The sequence below is a fragment of the Panthera tigris genome, chromosome C1 (assembly GCF_018350195.1).
Source record: "Panthera tigris isolate Pti1 chromosome C1, P.tigris_Pti1_mat1.1, whole genome shotgun sequence".
In the NCBI taxonomy this organism is placed as follows: domain Eukaryota; kingdom Metazoa; phylum Chordata; class Mammalia; order Carnivora; family Felidae; genus Panthera; species Panthera tigris.
Window position 1 is genome coordinate 17,549,606 of NC_056667.1, and position 21,815 is coordinate 17,571,420.

At 53.8% G+C, this 21,815-nt stretch overlaps 3 protein-coding genes and 1 long non-coding RNA gene across 7 annotated transcripts; 2 read left to right on the forward strand and 2 right to left on the reverse strand.

Moving 5' to 3' along the window:
- The first annotated feature begins 3,362 nt into the window (after window positions 1-3,362).
- Window positions 3,363-9,922, forward strand: PITHD1 (PITH domain containing 1). The gene is made up of 6 exons (XM_042994593.1): window positions 3,363-3,612; window positions 4,310-4,353; window positions 4,712-4,789; window positions 7,315-7,419; window positions 8,118-8,226; window positions 8,987-9,922. The coding sequence occupies exons 1-6, from the start codon at window positions 3,415-3,417 to the stop codon at window positions 9,086-9,088; spliced, it is 636 nt and encodes a 211-aa protein (XP_042850527.1). The 5' UTR covers window positions 3,363-3,414; the 3' UTR covers window positions 9,089-9,922.
- A 2,051-nt stretch (window positions 9,923-11,973) lies between these two features.
- On the forward strand, window positions 11,974-16,583 carry LYPLA2 (lysophospholipase 2). Its single transcript, XM_042994592.1, has 10 exons — window positions 11,974-12,196; window positions 13,665-13,768; window positions 14,040-14,071; window positions 14,199-14,264; window positions 14,725-14,772; window positions 14,863-14,933; window positions 15,070-15,143; window positions 15,219-15,320; window positions 15,423-15,596; window positions 15,688-16,583. Exons 1-10 carry the CDS (start codon window positions 12,073-12,075, stop codon window positions 15,736-15,738), a joined length of 846 nt encoding a protein of 281 aa, XP_042850526.1. The 5' UTR covers window positions 11,974-12,072; the 3' UTR covers window positions 15,739-16,583.
- On the reverse strand, window positions 12,058-14,718 carry LOC122240940. The gene is made up of 3 exons (XR_006220752.1): window positions 14,491-14,718; window positions 12,938-13,154; window positions 12,058-12,138 (listed from the first exon to the last, which is right to left on the reverse strand). It is a non-coding gene; the product is annotated as an uncharacterized LOC122240940 (long non-coding RNA).
- A 46-nt stretch (window positions 16,584-16,629) lies between the features above and the next one.
- On the reverse strand, window positions 16,630-21,684 carry GALE (UDP-galactose-4-epimerase). 4 transcript variants are annotated; one of them, XM_042994584.1, is made up of 11 exons: window positions 21,589-21,684; window positions 19,461-19,586; window positions 19,127-19,242; window positions 18,929-19,042; window positions 18,487-18,663; window positions 18,079-18,192; window positions 17,916-17,982; window positions 17,729-17,814; window positions 17,552-17,629; window positions 17,239-17,353; window positions 16,630-16,989 (listed from the first exon to the last, which is right to left on the reverse strand). In XM_042994584.1, exons 2-11 carry the CDS (start codon window positions 19,579-19,581, stop codon window positions 16,931-16,933), a joined length of 1,047 nt encoding a protein of 348 aa, XP_042850518.1. In that variant the 5' UTR covers window positions 19,582-19,586; window positions 21,589-21,684; the 3' UTR covers window positions 16,630-16,930. The 4 variants fall into 4 exon arrangements, with proteins under 4 accessions (XP_042850518.1, XP_042850516.1, XP_007083754.1 ...); XM_042994582.1 differs by lacking the exon at window positions 21,589-21,684 and adding an exon at window positions 21,252-21,321; XM_007083692.3 differs by lacking the exon at window positions 21,589-21,684 and adding an exon at window positions 20,935-21,200.
- Window positions 21,685-21,815: the final 131 nt, after the last annotated feature.

Consider the following 21,815-nt stretch of genomic DNA (forward strand, 5'->3'; position numbering starts at 1 on the left):
TCATGCACTGTCATACAAAATACAGTCTGTTTTGCTACCTACAAAAATAAACCTTCACAATGACCTGGGAGGCCACGTTCAAATTTCTGGGCTTCTCAGAGCTCTGCACTAGAAGTTGGGGGAAGGGAGAGAAGCAGGACCCTCACCAACCCCCTCCTCTTCTCCTTATACCTCTAAGTATGTTTCCCTGCAAGGGGCCTTGGGCACATGTGTGCAGATGTCCTAACCTGTGTGCTCAGGTTCTGTTTTAAGGTTTCTTTCTTCCTTTCTTCTTTTTTTTTTTTTTTAATGTTTATTTATTTTGAGAGAGAGAGAGAGAGAGAGCAAGGGAAGGGCAGAGAGAGGGAGAGAGAGAATCCCAAGCAGGCTCCGTGCTTTCTATGCATTGTTCGACACGGGGTTGGATCCCACAACCATGAGATCATGACCTGAGCCAAAATCAAGAGTCAGACGCTTAACCGACTGAGCCGCCCAGGCGCCCTGTTCTAAGGTTTCTAAATTGAAAGGGTCCATCTGATATCCAGCACAGTGGATCACAAAAAGCCACAACAAAGCACAACATCATCACATTTTCTAATACTAGGGACTGAGAGAAGATCTTAAAGGCTTCCAGAAAGGGAGCGGTGGGGGGGGGGGGGGGGTCCATATAAAAAATCAGGAATCAGAATGGCACTGTACTTCTCAAAGCTAGAAGAAAACAGCAAAATCTTCAAAATTCTAAACGAATTTTATCTTCAAATTACCAATTAAGTGTAAGAGAAAAGTAAAGATATTGTCAACAGTCACTTAATATGTATGGTGGTGTAGTAGCCAGCCTTTAATGAGTTCTATCTCCTGGCATTCATAACCTTACATAATTCCCTCACACTTTGAATTTGGCTGACCGAATCTGTGGAACCCTGGAATATTCCAGAATGACAGTATGGGATTCCTAAGGCTAGCTTGTAAAATACGTTGTGGTTTCTACCTTGCTCTCTCTGCTTTGGTGACAGCTAGCTCTCCTGTCTTAAGGACACGCAAGCAGTCCCATGGAGAGGTGTGTATGACAAGGAACTGAGGCCTCCAGTCAACAGCCTGCAGCAACCTGACAGCCATGTAAGTGGCCATCTTGGAAGTGGATCCTCTAGCCGCAGTCAAGCCTTGAAAGACCCTAAGCTCGTGAGAGAGCTGAGCCAGAACCACCCAGCTAGGCCACTCCCAAATTCCTGGCTCAGAGAAACTTTGAGATACATGTTAACTGTTTTTCACGCAACAAAATATAATTAATACAGATATACTGGGGAGGAGGGGGAAAGGAGCCACAGCATTTTACAGTTCTTCCCACCAAAAGGTGACGTCAGTATCTCCACCCTTGACTTTGGATTTGGCCACGAAACTTGTTTTGGCCGATGGCACATTAGCAAAAATAACGGAAGCAAGGGTTAAAAAGTGCCTGTGCAATTGGGTCTTCCCTCTCTTGCTTCTATAGCTCCTACCTTGTGACTAAGCTCAGGTAGCCTACTGGAGGCATATGAGTATAGTTCTCGGCACATTAGTGCTCAATAAATCAGTAATGGAGGGGCGCCCGGGTGGCTCAGTCGGTTAGGCGTCCGACTTTGGCTCAGGTCATAATCTCGGGGTCTGGGAGTTCGAGCCCTGCGTTGGGCTCTGTGCTGACAGCTTAGAGCCTGGAGCCTGCTTCGGATTCTGTGTCTCCCCTCTGTTTATCCCTCCCATGCTCATGCTGTGTCTCTCTGTCTCTCTGTAATAAATAAAGGTTAAAAAAAATTAAAAAAAAATCAAATCAGTAAAGGATGACAAAGATGAAAATGACAGGATAGAAACCAGAAGTGAGTAGATATCCTGAGTAAGTAAGGCCTGTATCAGTCCCACGGTCTTTGCAAAGAAAGGCTACTGAGAGTATCATTCAATTAAACAAATATTTACTAAAGTGTTTACCATGTGCCAGGCCCCTGGCCTGAAACTGTGATAGGAAAGCAGGAATAATTCATGACATTGTGCGGTTCTGAACCAGAACCCAGCTCACCTATTTCACACAAAATTGAACTAGGACATCAAAATATGTTTGAATGGAACTTAAACAGATGGATCTTTTGATTTGTATTTCACCTGCCCCCATTCTTGTCTGGACACCCCAGAGCCAGACATGAAGGGCAAGGGATATCCAGAGTATCCCATAACTCTCTCTACATCCTCCCTCTTTCCCTCTCCCCACCAGCAGTCAGAATGCATTTGACCCTGAATCCAAAAATCATTTCAACTCTAAACAGTGGCTGACAATTCTTTTGACTTCAACCCACGACGTGAAAAACACTTCACATTGCACCTGGGTACTCAAACCCAAACTGAAATGAAAGTTCTATAAATTGAGACTTAAAATGTGTGATATATTCTGAATTTTTAATTATATTCTATTTTTATGCTGGTCACAATCCTCTAAACGGATTTTAACACCTATTAATGGGTCACAACCAGCCGTTTGACAAAAAAACCCCTGCTCTGATATGTCACACGGCAAGGGGACTTAAAGGTCATTTAGTCCGATTATTGCACCTTACAAGTAGTAAATGGAGACTCAGAGAAGTTAAGTCACTTGCCCAAGGCCACGTAGCTAGCAAGTTGGCAGTGCCTGGATTTGAACCAAGATCTGACTCAGCTGTTACCATGTGTCAGCCACTGTGCTGGGTTCTTTCACTTCCTTATTTCATGTAATACTCACTGTGATTCTATGAAACATATCATCATTCCCACTTTACAGATGACAAAACGAAGTCTCGGGATGGGGAAAGTGAATTATTCAGAGTGTCCCACTGTCAGTAGCAGACCCAGGACCGGTCTTCAGATCCGGTGGTTTCGACCGCTAAGCCCCCTATGGAGTGGTTATGGAAGTGAGTGTGTGCGCTCTCAGTGCCTACACGTGCACGTGGGAAGCAGCTATAACGTTGTGCTCCCAGCCCTTCAGGACCTTATCGCTGCACACGCTTTCTGCGACCAGCTCCCTCAAAACGTTGGTGGTAAAAGAGCACAGCCTTTAGCCTAATGGGGAAGAGGATTCGAATTCCAGCCCCATCATTTACTGGAACACGAGCCTCATCTCTCTGCGCCTCAGTTTCCACACCTGGGAAGCGGGGAGAGCAACAGGACCGCGGACTCCGGACCTGAGTCAACAGAAACTCCCTTGCACCTGGAAGCGCTTATCGAAAGTCAAGCCCTCGCCGAGCCACGCCCCCTCCCCCTCCCCCCCCCCCCCCGCCCGGGCCCCGGGCGCATGCGCCGCACAGGGGCGCCTTTTACGACGCGGCGGCCGCGGTGCGCTTAGCGGCGGAGCCGAGCAGAGCGAGCGCGGCGCGGCGCGGCGCGGCGCGGGCGGCGGCGGCGGCAGGGCCGAGGGGACGCGCGGACGGCGGCGTCGCCATGTCGCACGGCCACAGCCACGGCGGGGGCGGCTGTCGCTGCGCCGCCGAGCGGGAGGAGCCGCCCGAACAGCGCGGCCTGGCCTACGGCCTGTACCTGCGCATCGACCTGGAGCGGCTGCAGTGCCTCAACGAGAGTCGCGAGGGCAGCGGCCGCGGCGTCTTCAAGCCGTGGGAGGAGCGGACCGACCGCTCCAAGGTGGGCCTTTCGGGGCCTGGGGCGGGCGGGCGAGGCGGGGACCCGCGCGGGGCCTCAGGCCTCCCGACTGCTCTGTCGGCCTCAGTCCTGCTGTTAAAAATAACGACAGCCCGCTTGCCAAGCGCTTTCCCGTGCCTGTCACCTGCCCGCCCCTGGGGAGGGAAACAGCGTCGAGTCTCCCTGTTTTGCAGGTAGAGGAACTGAGGCCCGGAGAGGGAGAGGGGCGCTTTGGCTTTACGAAGCCGACGTTCTCTTCCAGGGCTTTCGGGAGGATGGCTGTAGGGCGTTTTCTCTACTGTTTGACTACCAGTCCCAGTGGCTGCCTGATCATATCACCTGATGAAGACCAGAGACAGCGTAGGCAGATGAAGCGTGTTATCCTATCTAGAGCCTTTACCGTTGCGGGGTCACAGAGCCATTTAAAAGCTGTGGACCCCATAGGCACATACTTTTGCACACAGTTTCAGGCTCGCCGAGCCTGGAGGTTCATTCATGGGCTCCCCATTTAAGAACCCTCTGAGAGGATGGCCTGTAGACTTTTGTTAGCGTCAAGGCAGTAAGTGCTGAAAAACCGAGGGAGGTCGACTATTTATTTGCATTGCACTCCCAGTTGTAGAACAGGGTGGAAGACGCCTAAAATTGTAGGCTCTCAGCAAATATTTGTTGCTTTCTCCTCCCCATTCCCCATCCCCTCCAGTTTGTTGAAAGTGATGCAGATGAAGAGCTTCTGTTTAATATTCCGTAAGTACCTCCTTGGTGTTTGCCTCAGGCTAGATAGGCTGTACCCAGAATCCTTATCACGATTCACTCACTGGTTGTGTCAAGAGCACACATCTGTTTCTAGAAATGGGGGAGATTACAGTGTGGTGGGTTTGAGGAGGAACGCGTAAAGATGTTTCGGTTGAAAGATAACTGAGAAGCCGTGGTAACTTTCTTAGAATTGCAGGATGCCAGAGGCAGACAGGATCTTAGAAATTTTCTGGTACAAGTCTGACACATGAGTCACCTGCAACCCAGGAAGGGGAAGGGTCTTGCCTGGGGTCACGCAGCTAAGCAGAAGTTCAAACCCAGGTTGACAACTTCTTTTGCATCCTGGCAGATTTACAGGCAATGTCAAGCTCAAAGGCATCATTATAATGGGAGAGGACGATGACTCACACCCCTCTGAGATGAGACTGTAAGTGGCAAGGCCTTCAAGAAGCCTCGGAGTTCTCTTTTCTCTGGTAGCACTTTATTCCAGAATGATCCCCCCCTTTTTTTTTGTTTTCTACTGGGTTAAATATCCCCTCCTCCCCCTCTTAAAAATCTTGATCTTGTTCTGCATCAGAATACACTTATCTCTTCCTGAATTAACGACTTTTTTAGATTAAGTGTCTTTAAGGCCAACAGCTTGTGTCTTTTCAAAATGCTTTTGCTGTGCCAACCATTCATCCAGAGAGCATCCTATAAATGCCAATTGTTGATGACTTTGCAGTTTCCTTAGTAACCCAGCTGCAGATCTCAAATGGTCTTTATGGTTTCTACTCCTGGGGTTAGTTTCCAAATTTACCCTTGTTATTTCACACAGTTAAAAATCTTTGCGTGTGTTTTGTTTACATGGAATTACTCCATTGGAGTGTGCATGCCCTTTAGCGAGCAAAGTTCCGTAGGCCTCTTGCGGTACAGGAATCTGTTGCCACCAGGGCTGGTGCCCCTTATTTGACAGCTTGCCTTATTCCAGCACAGCCTTCCTAAAAGAAGGGGCAAACTTTTGAGTGCTGGAGAAACAAATACCAGAAGAACTTTACATTTTAAAGAATTTCTTCTGAAAACGTTTAAATGAGAAATTTAAGAAATTCACACTTTTTGAATGTTAGAAACATAAATTTGAAAGCAAACCCACATATGTAATCATTTTAAGGGAACAGTACATTTGAGTTGATGGTTTTGGAGACTTGTTTACTGGGGAGATGGACTGGCTTGAGAAAACTAGAAATCCATGTTGCATTGTGGTTAAGAGGGGGCTCTGGAATAAACTGCTTGGGTTCCAGTTCTGTCTGTACCACTTGCTGGCTCCATGACTGTGGGGCATTACTTACCTTCTCTTTATCTCTGTGCTCTCATATGTAAAATGACAACAGTAATAGTAGGAACTTCGTAAGACTGTAGAGAGAATTAAATGATCTATAACATGTAAAGAGCTTAGAAGAAGTCTGGAACTTAATAAATGCCCAGTTTTGGGAGGGCAGGTACAAATACTTAACATAAGACCTCACATCTAAACACTTTACCTGTATTACACTTTATCGAATCTAAGATATCATTGATGTAATTATCTTATACACCATTAATAAAGAAAAAATATTGCCTATTCAACTATGACATGCCACTGACACATCTGGAAAAGTTAAATTGGTACTTAATGAAATTTGAACACAGACTAGGTGTTAGATGTTGTTAAGGAATTGTTAATTTTTGTAAAGTGATCTCACTTTTTAACAGTGGTATTTTAAGAAGTCTTTGCTTTTTAGAAATATGTACTAACATGTGAGTGAAGTGAAATGTTTCAGATTGCTTTAAAATATCAAGCACAAACAAAATGGGGGTGATAGGAAATAGGCATAATGTTCATTATTGAAGCTGAGTGATAAATGGAGATAGAGTAATTGTATTTTTCTCTCTGTGTATAATTTGACATTTCCCATAGTAAAAATTTTTAAGTATATGTATCTTAAAAGTGATTCAGTTTAATCTCATCACTGTATCAGATATGTACTGTTGCCATCCTCAGTTTATACATGAGGAAACAGATACAGAGAGGTTAAATCACTTGTCCAAAATTATACAGCGGGTAAGTGACAGAGCCAGGCTTTAAGCCTAGGAAGTCTGGCTCCAGAGACACTGCTTTTAACTACAGTGCTACTCTGCCTCTCATAATGCTGCTCATAAATGTTCACTATTATTATTCTGTGCATCATTCTTAGAAACACTTTGAAGCAAACACTTGCTTTCTTAAATTACGTGCGTTTTCCTGCCGCCAATATCTAGGCCCCTTCTGTGTGGGTGTGGAGATGGTGGGGGTGTGGCGCAGGTCTTTAGAATCTGTGAGTTATAGAGGAGACAGCTGTTTCTAAGATATTTCTTTGAAAAATTTATTTCTTCATTAGCAGTTTTACTTGACTTTCCAAAGCCCATTGTGAGTTGGCAGCCTTTTGTGCTCTTTTCAAAATGGAAACCCGCAGATACTATGTGTTTAAAGAACTGTAAGACGACTCTATGTATAGGGTAATTTTGAACACAAAAGTTGCTTGAGTGTTAAGTTACCTGCTCTTCTCTCTTAGCTGTGTTTAATGTGTTTCTGCCAAACTATTTTTCTCCCATGAGTAAGCTGTTTTGTTTAACCTCCTCAGCTTGGTGTGAATGTGCTGAGTTGCTGATTTTCTCCATGCATTTGCTGCGTGTGACCTGGTTTGAGCCTTCTCTTTGTATATTGCTTCTCATGTGATCTTAACCCACTCAAAGATGCCACTGGCTTATGTTGCAGTTCTCAGCTCTTTTCCTGCTGGTTTAAAGATATTTGTGTATAAATGCCAGTAAAATGCCATTCCTAAAATTTGATCTTCTTTTGATAGAACTGAAGGCAGTTGAGTCAATAGGCAGTTTTGAAAAACTGAAAAATATGATAATGCACATTCTTGATTTTTCTTCCCTTTCCTTTCTCAGGTACAAAAACATTCCACAGATGTCCTTTGATGATACAGACAGGGAGCCAGATCAGACCTTTAGTCTGAATCGGGATCTTACGGGAGAATTAGAGTATGCTACAAAGTAAGCACTGAACCTGTTTCCATTCTCTGGCTTCTGAGGAACAGCAGGTGTTCATTTGCAGTGAACATATATATGCATTAGCACTTACTGAGCTTGCAGTTTAATTTTGGCCCATCTCCTACTTTCTTAACATCAGAAACTAGTTAAAACAGTGGAGGGAAGCTTGGTCCTCAGCTTGGTCAATTTTTGGCAGAGATGCAGTGCAAGCCATAGGCCTGTTGCACTTGTAAGCAGTTGACAGATCTGAGTGAGCTCCTAGGGTGGTCTTAGGAAAGATGTTTTCAGAATTCCTCTTTGCACAGTGGGCTTACAACAGGCCGAGTTACACATGACCACTTTAGCTCTTCACTGGCTCTCTTTTTCCTAATGGTAAGGTCGGTGAGATCGGCACTGAACTTGCATTAGAATCGCTGCTTGATCATACAGCATTTCTCATTCCTGCTCCTTGAGGGCAGGGCAGCATTGACTCATTTTTCTATTCTTACTGCCTTGGGCAGGATCTGGCAGATGCTCAGGCAGTGTGTACTGAATCGATTGCTTATCCAAAAGGGAAGAGTGAGACCTAAGAGCCCAGAGTGTTCTCTGACATTTGCCCGGGTGTTACCACAAGTTAGAGTTAGAATTGTTTCTGAGCCGGTGGTGAGATATTCATTGAACTCTAACCTGTGTCTTCTCTCCCCATCCCTTTCATTCTCTAGAATTTCTCGTTTTTCAAATGTCTATCATCTTTCGATTCATATTTCAAAAAACTTTGGAGCTGATACCACAAAGGTCTTGTATATTGGCTTAAGAGGAGAGTGGACTGAGGTAAGAAGGGGCAGGAATTCCTGGCCCCCCAGTATATATGCATATGTGTGTGTATATCTGTGTGTTGCCATATGGGCGCTTTAGGGAAAGGAAAGAGAGCAGGTGAGACGCTGCTTGCTCCCAGTCTGTTTATAATTTTTCTTGGTTTCGTTACTGTACACTGTCCATCTCCTTTGGCAGGTTGTCCGTATTTTTTTTTTTTTTTTAACGTTTATTTATTTTTGAGACAGAGAGAGACAGAGTATGAACGGGGGAGGGTCAGAGAGAGGGAGACACAGAATCTGAAACAGGCTCCAGGCTCTGAGCTGTCAGCACAGAGCCCGACGCGGGGCTCGAACTCACGGACCGCGAGATCATGACCTGAGCTGAAGTCGGATGCTTAACCGACTGAGCCACCCAGGCGCCCCAGGCTGTCCGTATTTTTAACGGAGTTGAAGTAGCCCAATTGACACCAATTCATTTTTTTCACTTTAAGGTGCTTTTCTTTATCCACCATTTTTGATGACCTTTCTTGTGTCAGGAACCAGAGAGAAGATGATAAGATAGACAAGGTCCTCTTCTCATGGTGGCACCATTATAGTGGGGGAATGAATCTTCTAAGTTATGGGGTGAATCATTGATAATGGTCTTTGCAGTCTTCCTAGGATGATTGTATCAGCAGGGGGAAGAGATGGCTTCCAGAAATGAACCTGAGTAAGGACGACTCCACTGTATGGTCTGGGAAATGGCCAGCTGACCCAGCCTCTCACTTTTCTTGCAGCTTCGACGACACGAGGTGACCATCTGCAATTATGAAGCCTCAGCCAACCCAGCAGACCACAGGGTCCATCAGGTTACCCCACAGACACACTTCATTTCCTAAGGCTGGCCAGGGCTCCCACAGAGGCGCTGTGTCAGTGAAGACGTGCAGCATCCTGTTGGGGAGGACAAAGAGATGGGGTTCCGGAGAGAGCTGGCGCCACAGCCTCTGCCAGGCTGTGTCTTTGGGGCTTTTGCTGCAGAAACCTGGCCTATGGAAGATACCACACCACCGGGGAGGGTTGTGTGGGTGCTGAGGGACAGTCGTGGTTCTCTAGGGCCTAGGAATTGAGTCTTGGACTGGTCAGCATCTGGCAGTCATTGGATGATGCCTGCCTTTCCAGTCAGTGTGGCCATGGGATCCCAAGCGTCTTGTTGCTTTGTGGCAGGATTTTTGTGTGACTTGTTTTTTTTAAACATGGAAACTGTTTCCTGGGCTGCAGTAAACTTTCTGAAGCCTCAGCATTGCGTTTCTATTAGCCATCAGGAGGGTCTCCAACTAGAAATACTTGTCCCTGCTTGCTCCTTCTTCCTGTCAGCGTTCAGCATTCTTGTCAAGTTGCCCGGCTTGGAGTTGTCTGTCATGTACTAGTGTCCCATGGTAGCTAGGAGAGCAGGAATGTCCTGATGATGCTTAATAGCTTGAGGAGAAGGTCTTTCTACTGCCTAGGTAAGCAGTCTGGGGAGAGCATGGGCATCATTTCTGTGTTTGTGAGTTATCCTGGTTGGATAAGGTTGGGACTTAGGTAAGATTCCCCTTGGGACATCTTTAATGTTTATTAGCCTCTAACTAGTGTCATAAGCGCAGTGCCAGAAATTGGAGATCTCAGTTTTTCTGTTCATGGCTTTTTATTCACCGTAACTAATAAGCTTCCTAATAAATCTTTGCCGGACTTCATGTTTGTATATTCTTTTGATTTCTTGGCAGTACTGATGAAACTTTTACTTCACAGGAACTGTGTGGAACTTTGAAATTTGTTGTTGTTTTGTACTAGGTAGATCATAAGTGCCACAGTGATATATATTCAAGACTAGATCATTTCTCCGGGAAAGATACAGTGGACTAAAAACACTCCTACACCCACCCACCCACACTTTGTAAAGAGGAAGGTGAAGTTACAAACTGATGTCCCATTTCTCATGAGAGGAAGTAACTTGAGTGACATTTACAAAGACAAGGGAGAACAGATTCTGGAACTCACCAGAAGAAACGAGAGTAAGGAGAGTAAGTGAACAGCACACGGCAGACTCAAGACTTTGGACTTCAATTTTGTTAAGACAGCAGTTGGAGAGAATTTAAATATCTAAAATAAGATCGGAGATGGTCAGTATTCTCTCCTTTGTAGAAAATAGAAACAGTGGATAATGGGAATCAGTGTTGAACCTGATCCTCTTGAGAGAATTCTCCTGAAAGTGTTGGCCCACACTGTTTCTCCAGCCTGTCCAACGGAAAGCCTGCCACCACCGTTTTGTCAAGCCTCAAGATTTCTAAAATGAATCCTGAAATCACCCAGAGTGCAAACACGATTATTGATGCACTAAGGGACCTACTCGTCAGCCACAGCCTCTTTATTTCAGTTGGATCATTTTGGAGATAAAAATATAGGCTATGTCTTTAAATTTGGAGTAGGGGGAAGAGTAAAGTTAGAAATCTTAGAGCAGACTATCTCTTCATTAATTCCACTAATTAAAATCTAATCACAGGTAGCCACTGGGACTGGGTTTCTGAATATGAAGCTTCACTCTGAAGAATCTGTTCCAGGATGTGAAGAAGGGCCCCAGGATCTCAGGCGATTGGGGGTGTAGTATAGGAGGAATTGTTTACTCTTGCATAAGCAGACCTAGCAGGGATCCTATGTGGGGGGCAGTTACGTGGTCTCCGTGCACTTCTTCCTTTCTGACATCTAGTCTGGGTCTTCGGCTTGTTGCACTTCTCAGGACTCAAAGATTTCCTGCTCAGAATCCTGGTGTTTTAGGCTCTTTGTGACCCTTTGAACACTAAAACCAAACTGCCTCTCAGCCTGGGAAAAGTGCTTTGAGTTCCCAGGTTTACAGTGTTCTTTCAGTTCAAAGAAAAACTGTAGGTTATGCTGGGAGAATGAGTCCTAAGCTGCTTAGGTACCAGTGTCACTCATCTCCTGTTTGCAGGTAACTATGTGTTCTCTTAGGGATGTGGCCTTCGACTCAGTTTGCCTCCCTTTCCAGCTTTTCTGTGGACCCTGAACCCATTTCCACTTTGTCAGTGCAGCAAGGAGCAAATGGGAACAACATGAAGCCTTTTTTGTTCTTAACAACTGGAGCTCATTGATGGTATTTTGTGCACCGTCTGCATGGCATTGCTTGTGGGGGGCAGAGCTAAGACAACGCTGCCAATGCCTGTCCAGCTGTCCTGATGTAACCTGTGTTTTCCCAGGGTCCTTTTTGGTCATTACATCCTCACACTGTAATTTTACAGTGTATAAAGCATTTCCACACGACCTCGTTTGAGCCTAACAACAAAGCTGTGAAGGAGGCAGGGTAGTGGTTATCACCGTGTTTTATAGCTCCGGAAGCAGGTGCAGAGAGGCAGCGTTAGTGTTGTCCTGAGATCGCTGTTTCCTTCCCCGCTCTGAGCGGGAGTTTCCTCATCTTTAGAGTAAGACTGGAGGACTAGACGGTCTCTAAGGTTGTCTTAAGTGTATGATTCCATCCCTCCAGTGTATGATACGTCCTGGATCATTCTGAGGATGATTCCATCCAGAAACAGGGCGTTGAGGTCAGTGGTGGATATCCAAGACCACGGTGAAGTGCCACCCGTGAAGGCCGGGAGGTGGGAAACTGTGCTAGGAGAGGTATGCCTCTCCTTCCGGATAGCTTTCCTCCAGGAGGCGCACGGGCGGCGGTAGCAAGCGGGGACTACCGACGCGCTGTCTAGATTCCGCAGGTAACTCCGTGGCTTCATTACGGGGAGTGGCCCCACCGTATCCAACATGGCAGCTTCTATCTGGCGGATCGCCGACGCCCACTTCCGGGTTCCGTACTGCTGGCCAGGCTACTTCCGGCAGCGCGATGGCTGGGTTCCCGGGACTCGAACGGAAGTTCCGGCGGGGGCGGCCGAGGGGGAAGAGAGTGTGTCTGTGCAGGAGAAAGAGGAGAATCGCCCGAGAGGTCTCGAAACCCCCAGGGAGTGGAGGTACCCTCGTCCGGGGCCAGCCGGCGGAGGGAGGGCACGGGGGTGGGGGGGAGAGGGGGAGATCGGAGCACCGCGGGGGTCCCGGAGAGTGGGGAGGGGACCGCAGTTGTGAGGGATGGGGGTGGGGAGTGAGGTGCGAAGAGGCGCTGGCCAGTCCTGGGGACTTTGGGGGGAGAGAGGGGAGAGAAGGCGGCCGGGCTATGACGGGAGGGACTTAGGGCTGAAGTGGAAGATCTCATTGTGGGGTGGGGGCTCCACAGGGTCAAAAGTAGAACAATCCTTTGTGGACAAGAGAGGGTCCTGGGTCAAGGTAGAAAATGTCACTGTGAGAAGGGGGCGACCCTTGGTCAGAACAGACATTCCCAGTGTAGGGAGTGGGAGAGCCGGGATTAGAGTGGAACTTGTTACCGTGGGGAGCTCCCTTCCCTGGTCAGCGGGGAAGGCATTACTTTGAGAGAGGGGACCCTGGGGTGAGAGGTGGAAGTCTCCCAGTGAGGAGGGAAGGGAATCCCAGCTTAGGACGAAACGTGCATCTCCCATGTGGGAAGAGGGACCCCAGGGTCAGAGGTGAGGGATCCCACGTGGAGAGGTGCACTCAGGGTCAGAGATGGAAGGTTGAAGCCAGTGGGAAGGTGGGAGGGGTGGGCGCCGCTGGGAAGGGCAGGCGTTTAGGGACAGGTTGCACAAGCTGCTGGGGACTTTGGAGGATGCTAAGGACGGGGAGGAGCCCGCCAGCCTTACATTCTTTCGTGTGTTTGGGAGCCCCAGAGCATGGTCAAACCGGGGGACCCGGTTGGATTCAGGGGCAGTAGCAGCAGGGAGCACCGTTCAGCGGGGCGTGGGGCGCCAGTTGCGGCTGGTGGACGGGAGTTCGTGCGCCTTCTGGAGACCTGGGCAGCCCCCCCGGGGGCTCTGCGAACGGCTGAGCCGGAAACTGCTTGTGAAGGCTGGGTGGGGGCTGGATGGGAGAGAGGTGGGAGAAAATGTGTGGGACGGTTGGGGGTAGGGGCTGCAAGCATATTTTTCTGGCATTTGCCCCCCCCCCCCCCTTCGTTTCCCAGTAGGGCTGAGAGTTGGGGAGGAGGGGACCAGGGGCTCTATTAGAGGCATGATGATTGGAAAGCAGGGAGGAGGCAGTTAGTGGGGGGACGACAGCAGGGGATGCCCTGCCCCTCCCCTCCCGCAGGGTCCCTAAGCCCTACTTCTGCCCCTCTCCAGCAAGCTCAGGCTAAGGGGTGGACCAGAACCGGGGACGCTAGGGTAGCGCCTCTGCTTTTCAGCCTGGAGTAGAGGCAAACTTCCTACCCCCTGTGGCCCGAGACTTCTTTCCTGCCTTTTCTTTGTGGCCAGGACAGAACCCGGGGTGCTTTGGGGGGGTTGACGGCCTGAGTGGGCCCTGGGTTTGAGGCTCTTCTCCTGTGTCAGGAGTCTCTCCCTTGCTCTTGACCGCTCCCTCGAATTTGCACAGGCCCCAGCCGTGGAGCCCTGCAGTGTATGTGTGGTAACACCATGTCTGTGCCCCTGCTCACCGATGCTGCCACTGTGTCTGGAGCTGAGCGGGAAACGGCTGCGGTAAGGGTCCTCTCCCACCCTGGGCAGCCCCCAGGCCGGCCGCTGCCGGTAACTGGCTGGAGGGGGCGTGTGGGAAAGATGGAGGTGCAGTGCGGAGAAGGGAGCAGCCTGAAGCCAGGCGGCAGCGAGGTAATCATCTGTTTGGCTGCTCCTGGACTTCCCCCTAGGCCCTCGGGGGTGAGAGGGCGGCCAGAAGTTGGAGGACAGAGGGGGAATGAGAGCAGGGGGTGACTGCCCTCTTTCCACCTCCCCATGTCTCACCCTCTTCCAGGTTATTTTTTTGCATGGACTTGGAGACACAGGGTAAGTGAGCTGGAGAGGGGGTGTCCTTTGGGAGGGTGGGGAAGGGCCCGGTGGGCAGGATCAGAGAGGCCCGTGCCCTCCTTTCTCCCTCCCCACATCGGTGCCTTTTTTCCCTTCCTTCCTACAGGCACAGCTGGGCTGACGCCCTCTCCACCATCCGGCTCCCTCACGTCAAGTACATCTGTCCCCATGCGTGAGTGTCACCCCAGCAAGGGAGGGGCTGAGGATGGGGATAAGCTGGGGGGTGGTCCTGTGGTCCCAGGCCTGTTGTCTCCTGCCAGCTGCGCCCTGGGCCCGGGCCCAGGGCAGTCGGAAGTGCCGTTTTCAGCCTTCACTCCCGTGGAGCCCGCGGCCCCAGCCCCCAGCCCTAAGGCCTCCTAGACCCAGGGGCCTCCTGTGCCCCTTCCCCAAGTACTCACCGACCGAGGTGGAACCCCGTCACGCCGTGTGTCGGGCTCTGCTTGTCTGCTGATGCCCCAGCCCCAGCCTCCGGCCCCACGTGGCAGGTTGCCTGGCAACACCTTAAACACAGGCCTTGCCTGCTGGGAGGGCCCCCCCCCCCCCCCCGGGGGCTACTCTGCCCCCTCCCGGCTCTCTGCTGTGGCTCCCTCACCCTTCTGAGCGCGATGGCCCTTCTCGCCGCCCCTCCCCAGACCCCGGATCCCTGTGACGCTCAACATGAAGATGGTGATGCCCTCCTGGTGAGTTGCAGGGGCAGGGATGGCTGCTGAGACAGCTGCAGGGGGCTGGCCAGGGTCTTCCAGTAGCTGCCAACGCCTCTCCTCCCTCAGGTTTGACCTAATGGGGCTGAGTCCTGATGCCCCAGAGGACGAGGCCGGCATCAAGAAGGCAGCAGAGAACAGTAAGGCCCCGGTCCCTCCTCAGCAGCCCCCTCCTCCCCCACCGGCCCCCCAGGAGAGCGCTGGGCAGCATCTGGCTCCCTTCCCTGGGCCCCTCCAGCAGCTTTCCCCCCACCCAGTCATGCCCCCTCCCCCCAGTCAAGGCCTTGATTGAACACGAGATGAAGAATGGGATCCCTGCCAATCGAATCGTCCTGGGAGGCTTTTCACAGGTGAGGGGAGAGCGAGGGGTGGGGGGTGGTAGGAGAGCTGTGCCCTCATGACCTGTCATTCTCTCCTCCCTCCAGGGTGGGGCCCTGTCCCTCTACACGGCCCTTACCTGTCCCCACCCCCTGGCTGGCATCGTGGCATTGAGCTGCTGGCTGCCTCTGCATCGGGCCTTCCCCCAGGTGAGTGTCTCCACGAGTCCCCTCCTGCCCTTTGGGTCTCCTCGCGGCTCGGGGACCGTGCCGAACACTGGCTTTGCCCTCAGAGCCCCGTCTGGCCCACAGGCAGCCAATGGCAGTGCCAAGGACCTGGCCATCTTGCAGTGCCACGGGGAGCTGGACCCCATGGTTCCAGTACGGTTTGGGGCCCTGACGGCCGAGAAGCTTCGGTCCGTCGTCACACCCGCCAGGGTCCAGTTCAAGACGTACCCAGGTGTCATGCACAGCTCCTGCCCTCAGGTCGGTGATGGGGGACCACTTCCCACCCCACCCCTCCCTCCTCCCTCCTCCCTCCGGCTGGGAGCCCCTCACGATCCCTCCTCACCCCCAGGAGATGGCAGCCGTGAAGGAGTTTCTTGAGAAGCTGCTGCCTCCTGTCTAACCAGAGTCGCTGGCCCCCAGCGCAGGACCCCAGCTCCTGGGGGACGCAGCACGCGCGGCGCCATCTCGGATCTGAGCCGGTCGAGCCCCCGTCCCCACCATCCCTGACCCGTCCTCTTCCCATAGGCCTCTGGGGCAGGCGGGCCCAGGCCTGGCCAGGCCTGCCTCCCTGGCCTCAGCCACCTGGCTGTCTGCAGCAGGGGTGGGCCACCCTCTTCTCCCATTTCCCCGGAGGTGGGCCCCCCCCCCGGCAGCAGTATTGGAGGGGCTGTAGGCAGCGGGAGAAAGGGGCCCGGCCGCTGACCCACTCACTCAGGACCTCACTCACTAGCCCCGCTTTGGGCCCCCTCCTGTGACCTCAGGGTTTGGCCCATGGGGCCCTCCCGGGCCCCACCTACCACTCCACCCTCCCCCCCCCCCCCCCCAGTGACTCTGCCCAGATAATCGTGTCTCTCCTCCTTCTCTCCAGCTGCTTCTCAATCATGAATGTGTCCATGGCCCGGCCCCCGTGCTGCTGTGGGCTGCCTGCCCCTGGGCAGGGGTGTTGGTGAGGGGGCAGAGTCCTTCGAGGGGGGCCTTCCCTTAGGCCCCTGAAACGTGGGGGCTGGGCCCTGCCCCTCCCCGCCCCCCCCCCCCCATTGCCCTGTTCCCCCCCGTAGGCCTGGAGCCTGCAGGGCTGGACTGAGGCTCAAAGTCTCCCCCCGCTGTCCCACTCCCACGTTGTCCCCACTCTAGGGCCAGGGGGGAGGTGGGGGAGTTGTGTCTCGTCTTCTGTCTCCATGTGGTTTTGGGTGTTTTTCTTGTTGTATCCTGGATTCCGATAAAATTAAATTGCTTCAACTCTCAGGCTGGATGATTCTGTCCGAGGGGTAGAGAGTGATCATGTGCAAGAATCTGCCCCAGTGTTAGAAAACTTTTATTTTAAATACTTTAGAAATCTCTTTCAGAGCAGTATAAATTAGTTCCTGTGTCAGGGCCCTCGTTCCCACATTTGCTTCTGGTGGTCCTGATGGGTTCGTGGAAAAGAGAGACCCCCAACTCCTGGTCAGTGGAACCCTTGGCCCCCCGCCTGGTGGGCTGAGCAGGCCCGTCTGGGGTTTGAGGTAGGGGAGGCTGAGGCCCCGGGTTCCCACCGGAGGCTGGAGAACAAGCAGGTGTTTCTTTCCTTCACTGGTGCGTGGCAGGAGAAGGTCTCAGGCCTGTGCCCCAAAGCCGGAAGGATTCTGCTTCTGCCAGCGCCACAGATCTTCACCTGTGATGGGGGGAGGTGTGGGGTCAGGGTCCACGTCGGAATGCGGGGCTCCCGCCACCTCGGGCGGCCCAGGGTGGGCATGCCCAGACCCAGTCAGCCCCTTCCCAGCCCCTGAGCCGGTCGGGCCCCTGTCCCCACCATCCCTGACCTGTCCTCTTCCCATAGGCCTCCGGGGCCTGGCCAGGCCTGCCTTCCTGGCCTCGGGGGTCAGGCCAGCACCCAGGGTCAGGGGTTAGGGCTAAAACTCACACATCCGGTCCAGCCCTAAGGCCGCTGTCCAGCCCAGCTCCTTGAGGGCCAGGCTGGGGTTGGCATAACAGGCAGCCACGTCGCCTTCCCGCCGTGCCACCACCTTGTATGGGATCTGCAAGAGAAGGGGCAGCGGGAGCTTGGCTGAGCCGGCCCTGGCGCCTCCTGCCCCGCTGCCGACCAGGCTGAGAAATGCAGGTGCAGGCACCCTGCGCTAACAGCACTAAGGCAGGTGGTGGAACCAGGCGGCGCCGGGATCCCCGTCAGGGAGGCTAGTGGGAAGGGCCCAGCTCACTGTGACGTTCCGGCCTACCTTCTGCCCGGAAGCCTTTTCCATGGCCTGGACCATCTGTAGCACCGAATAGCCCGTGCCCGTGCCCAGGTTATAGATCTGCCCAGGAGAGGAAAACGGGTTATGGAGGGGGGTGGACCAACTACCCCTCTGGACCCCATCTCCCTCACCAAATTCGCTTCTCCCTTTTCTCCCTACCCGACAGCCACACTGCTCCTTCAGCTTCCTCAAGGCCGCGATGTGGCCCTTGGCCAGATCCACGACATGGATGTAATCCCGGACACCTGCAGAGGAGGTGGTTGGGTGTGGGGGTTAAGTGTAGTCTCTGTCGGACCTCCCTCTCCCCCTGGCTCCCCCTCCTGGATCCTCCTGGTCCTGGGCTCACCTGTGCCATCCTCTGTGTCATAGTCATTGCCAAAGACATTCAGTGCCTCCCGTCGCCCAATTGCCACCTGGGGTGGAGGTCAGGTCAGCCCTTTCCAGGCCTCTGGCACCAGTTGTACCCTTCAATCCTATGGCCACCCCCTGACCTTCCCCTTCTCCCTTACCTGGGAGACATAGGGCATGAGGTTGTTGGGGATGCCCTGGGGATCTTCACCGATGCAGCCCGAGGCATGGGCGCCTATGGGGTTGAAATACCGCAGCAGCACTGCGTTCCACGTCTGTGGGACACAGGTCAGAAGATGGGGAAGGAGGCGCATGCTGTGCCCAAGCCGAATCCAGAGCTCTTTAGCTGCTTCCCCCGCCCCCAGGCCTAGTCTCTATCCCCGGAAAGCAGCAGGGGGTCAGGCCCACCCACTCCGTGCTGTGACTTTGGGCAAATCGCTGCAGCTTCCAGAGTCCTAGCTGGGGGTGTTCACGGGAGACCCTGAGTCCATGAGTGGAGCCAGGGCTGGGTCAAGCGTGCGTGTGTGTGTGTGTGTGTGTGTGTTGGGGCGGGGAGGGGGTACCCTCACCTTGTCTGCCCGGCACAGGTCCCGGATCATTTCCTCGATGAAGAACTTGGACTTGCCATAGGGGTTGGTACAGCCACCTGTGGGGTGGGCCTCATCCAGGGGCAGGTACTGGGGATTCCCGTACACGGTAGCCGAGCTGCTGAACACCAGGTTCTTCACCCCGTGGGCCCTCATGATCTGCTCACGGAGGAGAGGCGTCAGCGGCCTCTGCCCCGCACTTAGTCCCACCCCCTTACTCCTTTACAGGTGAGAGGGGCTGAGGTTCGGGCGCTCCCATTTATAGATGGGGAGACTGAGGCGGAGAAGTCAAAAGGGACACGTGTCCAAGGTGGTACAGCTCGGGCCCTGCCTGACTCTGCCCCCCAGGCCCTCATCTACCGTGTCTGGCGTGGCCTGCCCGGCCGGGGCCTCCCGGTGTCCGTGTCCTTGCCACACGTCTCACCTCCAGAAGCTGAATGGTTCCTGTCAGGTTAACTCTGTAATAATCCAGAGGCTTCTGCACGGACTCTCCCACGGCCTTGAGACCCGCAAAGTGGATGACTGCCATAAAGTGATGCTGCAGGTGCAAAGCCAGGGTCAGAGGTTGCTTCACAGGCCCTGGCCCTTGGCAGGGCCCCCTGCCTGCCTGCCAAGCACTGACCTTCTTGAAGAGACGCTGTAGGGCTGCCTGGTCCAAGATGTCCATCTCCTCAAACTCCACAGAGCGGCCTGTCAGCTCCTGAACCCGCTGTAGGCTCTCAGGCATGGAGCCCCTTCCTGGTTGGACACATGGAGACCGTCAAAGGAGAAGACGGGTCCTGGGTTCCCAAGGGACTAGCCTGATATATATATATATATATATATATATATATATATATGTGTGTGTGTGTGTGTGTGTGTGTCTGTCTGTCTGTCACCCCTAGTAGGTGGAGGTAGAACAAAAGGTTTTCCTTCCGTCCCCGCCCAAAGCCCTAGCCCCCCACCCCTGTGCTCACCACGGATGGCATTATGGAAATTGTCAATGACCACAGGCAAATAGCCGGCCTCCAGCAGTTCCAGCACCGTGTGGCTGCCGATGTAGCCGGCGCCGCCTGTCACCAGCACCTTCTCTGCCATCGCACCTGGCACAGAACACAGTGTCAGAGGTGGTCGAGATGGCCCACTCAGGGACCCGCCTAACGTCCGAGGGAGGCAGTAGTGTGTCCCAGCTAATAGGGTGGATCTGGAATCAGCCCTGGTCCGGGTCTGGACATCATCTCTTTCTGGCCTTAGGCCTTGGAAATCACTTATCCTCTCTGCCTCAGTTTCCATCTTTAGAAAATGGAGTTGATAACTACAAACATGATGCAATCGTGTGAGGCTTACGTGAGTGATTTGAAACGCCCACAGTGTGGCACAGGTGGGGAGACTGATGCACGGGCACCACAATCCTGGTCCCAATTTACCTGTGATTGAGAAGATGAAACCTAAGGCCCCCAAGGTGTCTGGGGACTAGACAGTCCTGGCCCGAAGGACACACGGCCAGCAGCACTGGGACTCCCAAGAGCCCAGGAAGAGGTTCTGTCTGCTCAAATTCAGGCCTTCCCAGTCTCTCTGCCATCACTAGGTGTAAAGTGGCCCAGTGATTAATACCTCCCGCTCCAGGCAGCTCCCCTGACTCCCACAAGAGTCAGCTGGGAGGAAGCAGGAAATGTACCAACTGGCCACAGGGTGGGGTCCTTTGCCAGGCCCACTGGAGCCCGACTCGGGCTGCAGCACCACAGTCCCGGAGTGGGCCCCACCGGCCCCAGGTCATTCAGGCTGGCTCAGCCTCTACCAATGCATGCCAGGGCCAGCTGGGTCACCGCCCGCTTGGAGCTAAGGATGCCACCCAACTTTAGGCGGCACCGAGCCGGGCGCTGTAGACGTGGCCCTGGTCCCGACTCCACTGCCAGGTGTGCACCTCCGCCCTGAACAAACTCTGTGGGCGGAGAGGGGGAGTGGGTAGGGAACCCCAGACACTGAGGCCTTTCATTCGGTGTGGCCTGGCCCGCAGCCGCCTTCCTCCTGGCTGCCTCAGTCCCCTTCTGGGCTTATTCACTCCCACCCACTTGACTGCGCTCCTGCTGAGTGGCGGGCTCCTACCGGGCACTTCTGCATTCTTCTCCCTGTGTTCCCCCAACATCCTAATGAGGCAAGTGTTAGTGCCGGCACTTTACCGAGAAGGATACTAAGGTCAGAGAGGTCAAGTAATTTGCCCGAGGACACACAGCTACTATAGCCGCCCTAGAATCCGGATCTCCAGGTTCACAGCCAGCCAACCTCGCACTTCACCCTTCCCCCCATGGCTTCCCGCTGGACTCTGCTCCCGACGCCAAGACCGCCCCCGCCCCCACTCCGCCTCGCGGAAGCCCGAAAAGTGGTCGCGGAGGGGCCCCGGGAGGCAGGAAGGGTGGTGAGGTCGAACTCGCCCCGGACCGACGGAGTGACCTCGGTCGGATGTCGCCTCCTCGGTTTTCCCAGTCTGCAAAATGGAGGGGAGGAGGCGATGGGCGTCGGGCTGGGATGTGGGCCGTGGCTCCGAGGGGGCCGAGCTCGGAGCTCCCGGGTCGGGAATGAATGAAGTCGGGCCGCCCCGGCCAAGGCGGCGGGAGCTGGGAGCGGCACAGGCACGGGCGAGCCCGCCCTAGCGGGGCTCTGCCCGGAACGCGGCCCGGACCCCTGAAACCAACCCTCGCTCCCCGCAGGCCACCCGGCCCCTCGCGAGCCCTCTAGCCCTCCCCCCCCACGGCATTCGCCTTGCGAACCTGTTCGGAGCCTCGCGCCCCGCGCTGCTTCCAGCGGCGCCGCCTCCCGCGCTCGGCGCCCGGGTCCCTTTAAGAGCACACGGCCCACCTGGTCCCGCCCCCTCCACGCCCCCAAGGAAACGTGTCACCGGGGAGTGCGCGCTACGGGGCGCCGGGAGGACCAGGGGCGCCGCGACATCTAGGCGCCTGCGCGGCGCGGTCCGGTGTCGGAAGGCGGAGGGGAGGCGCGGCCTGGCCCGGGGAGCTCGGCTCCGGGTGCCCGGCGGCTGTCCCGCGGCGGGAGCCACAGGCCGAAGGCGGGACATCCCCCCTTCCCACCACCCCCCACCCCGCTCACCGCCCGTTCGCCAGCCTCTCTGCACGTGCCCCGCCTGTTCTTCCGAGCCAGCCTAGCGGGAAATCAGCGACGGCGTGCAGCCCAGGCCCTAAGGGGCGGCCGCCCAGAGGCCGCGGGCTCTGCGAAGTCTGGTTCGAGAACCACCCAGAGAGCTGGAGGGCAATCGGAAGCTCGGGCGGACGCCGCAGTGCTCGCTGCGCTCGGCACCCGCACGGACCACTGGGGAC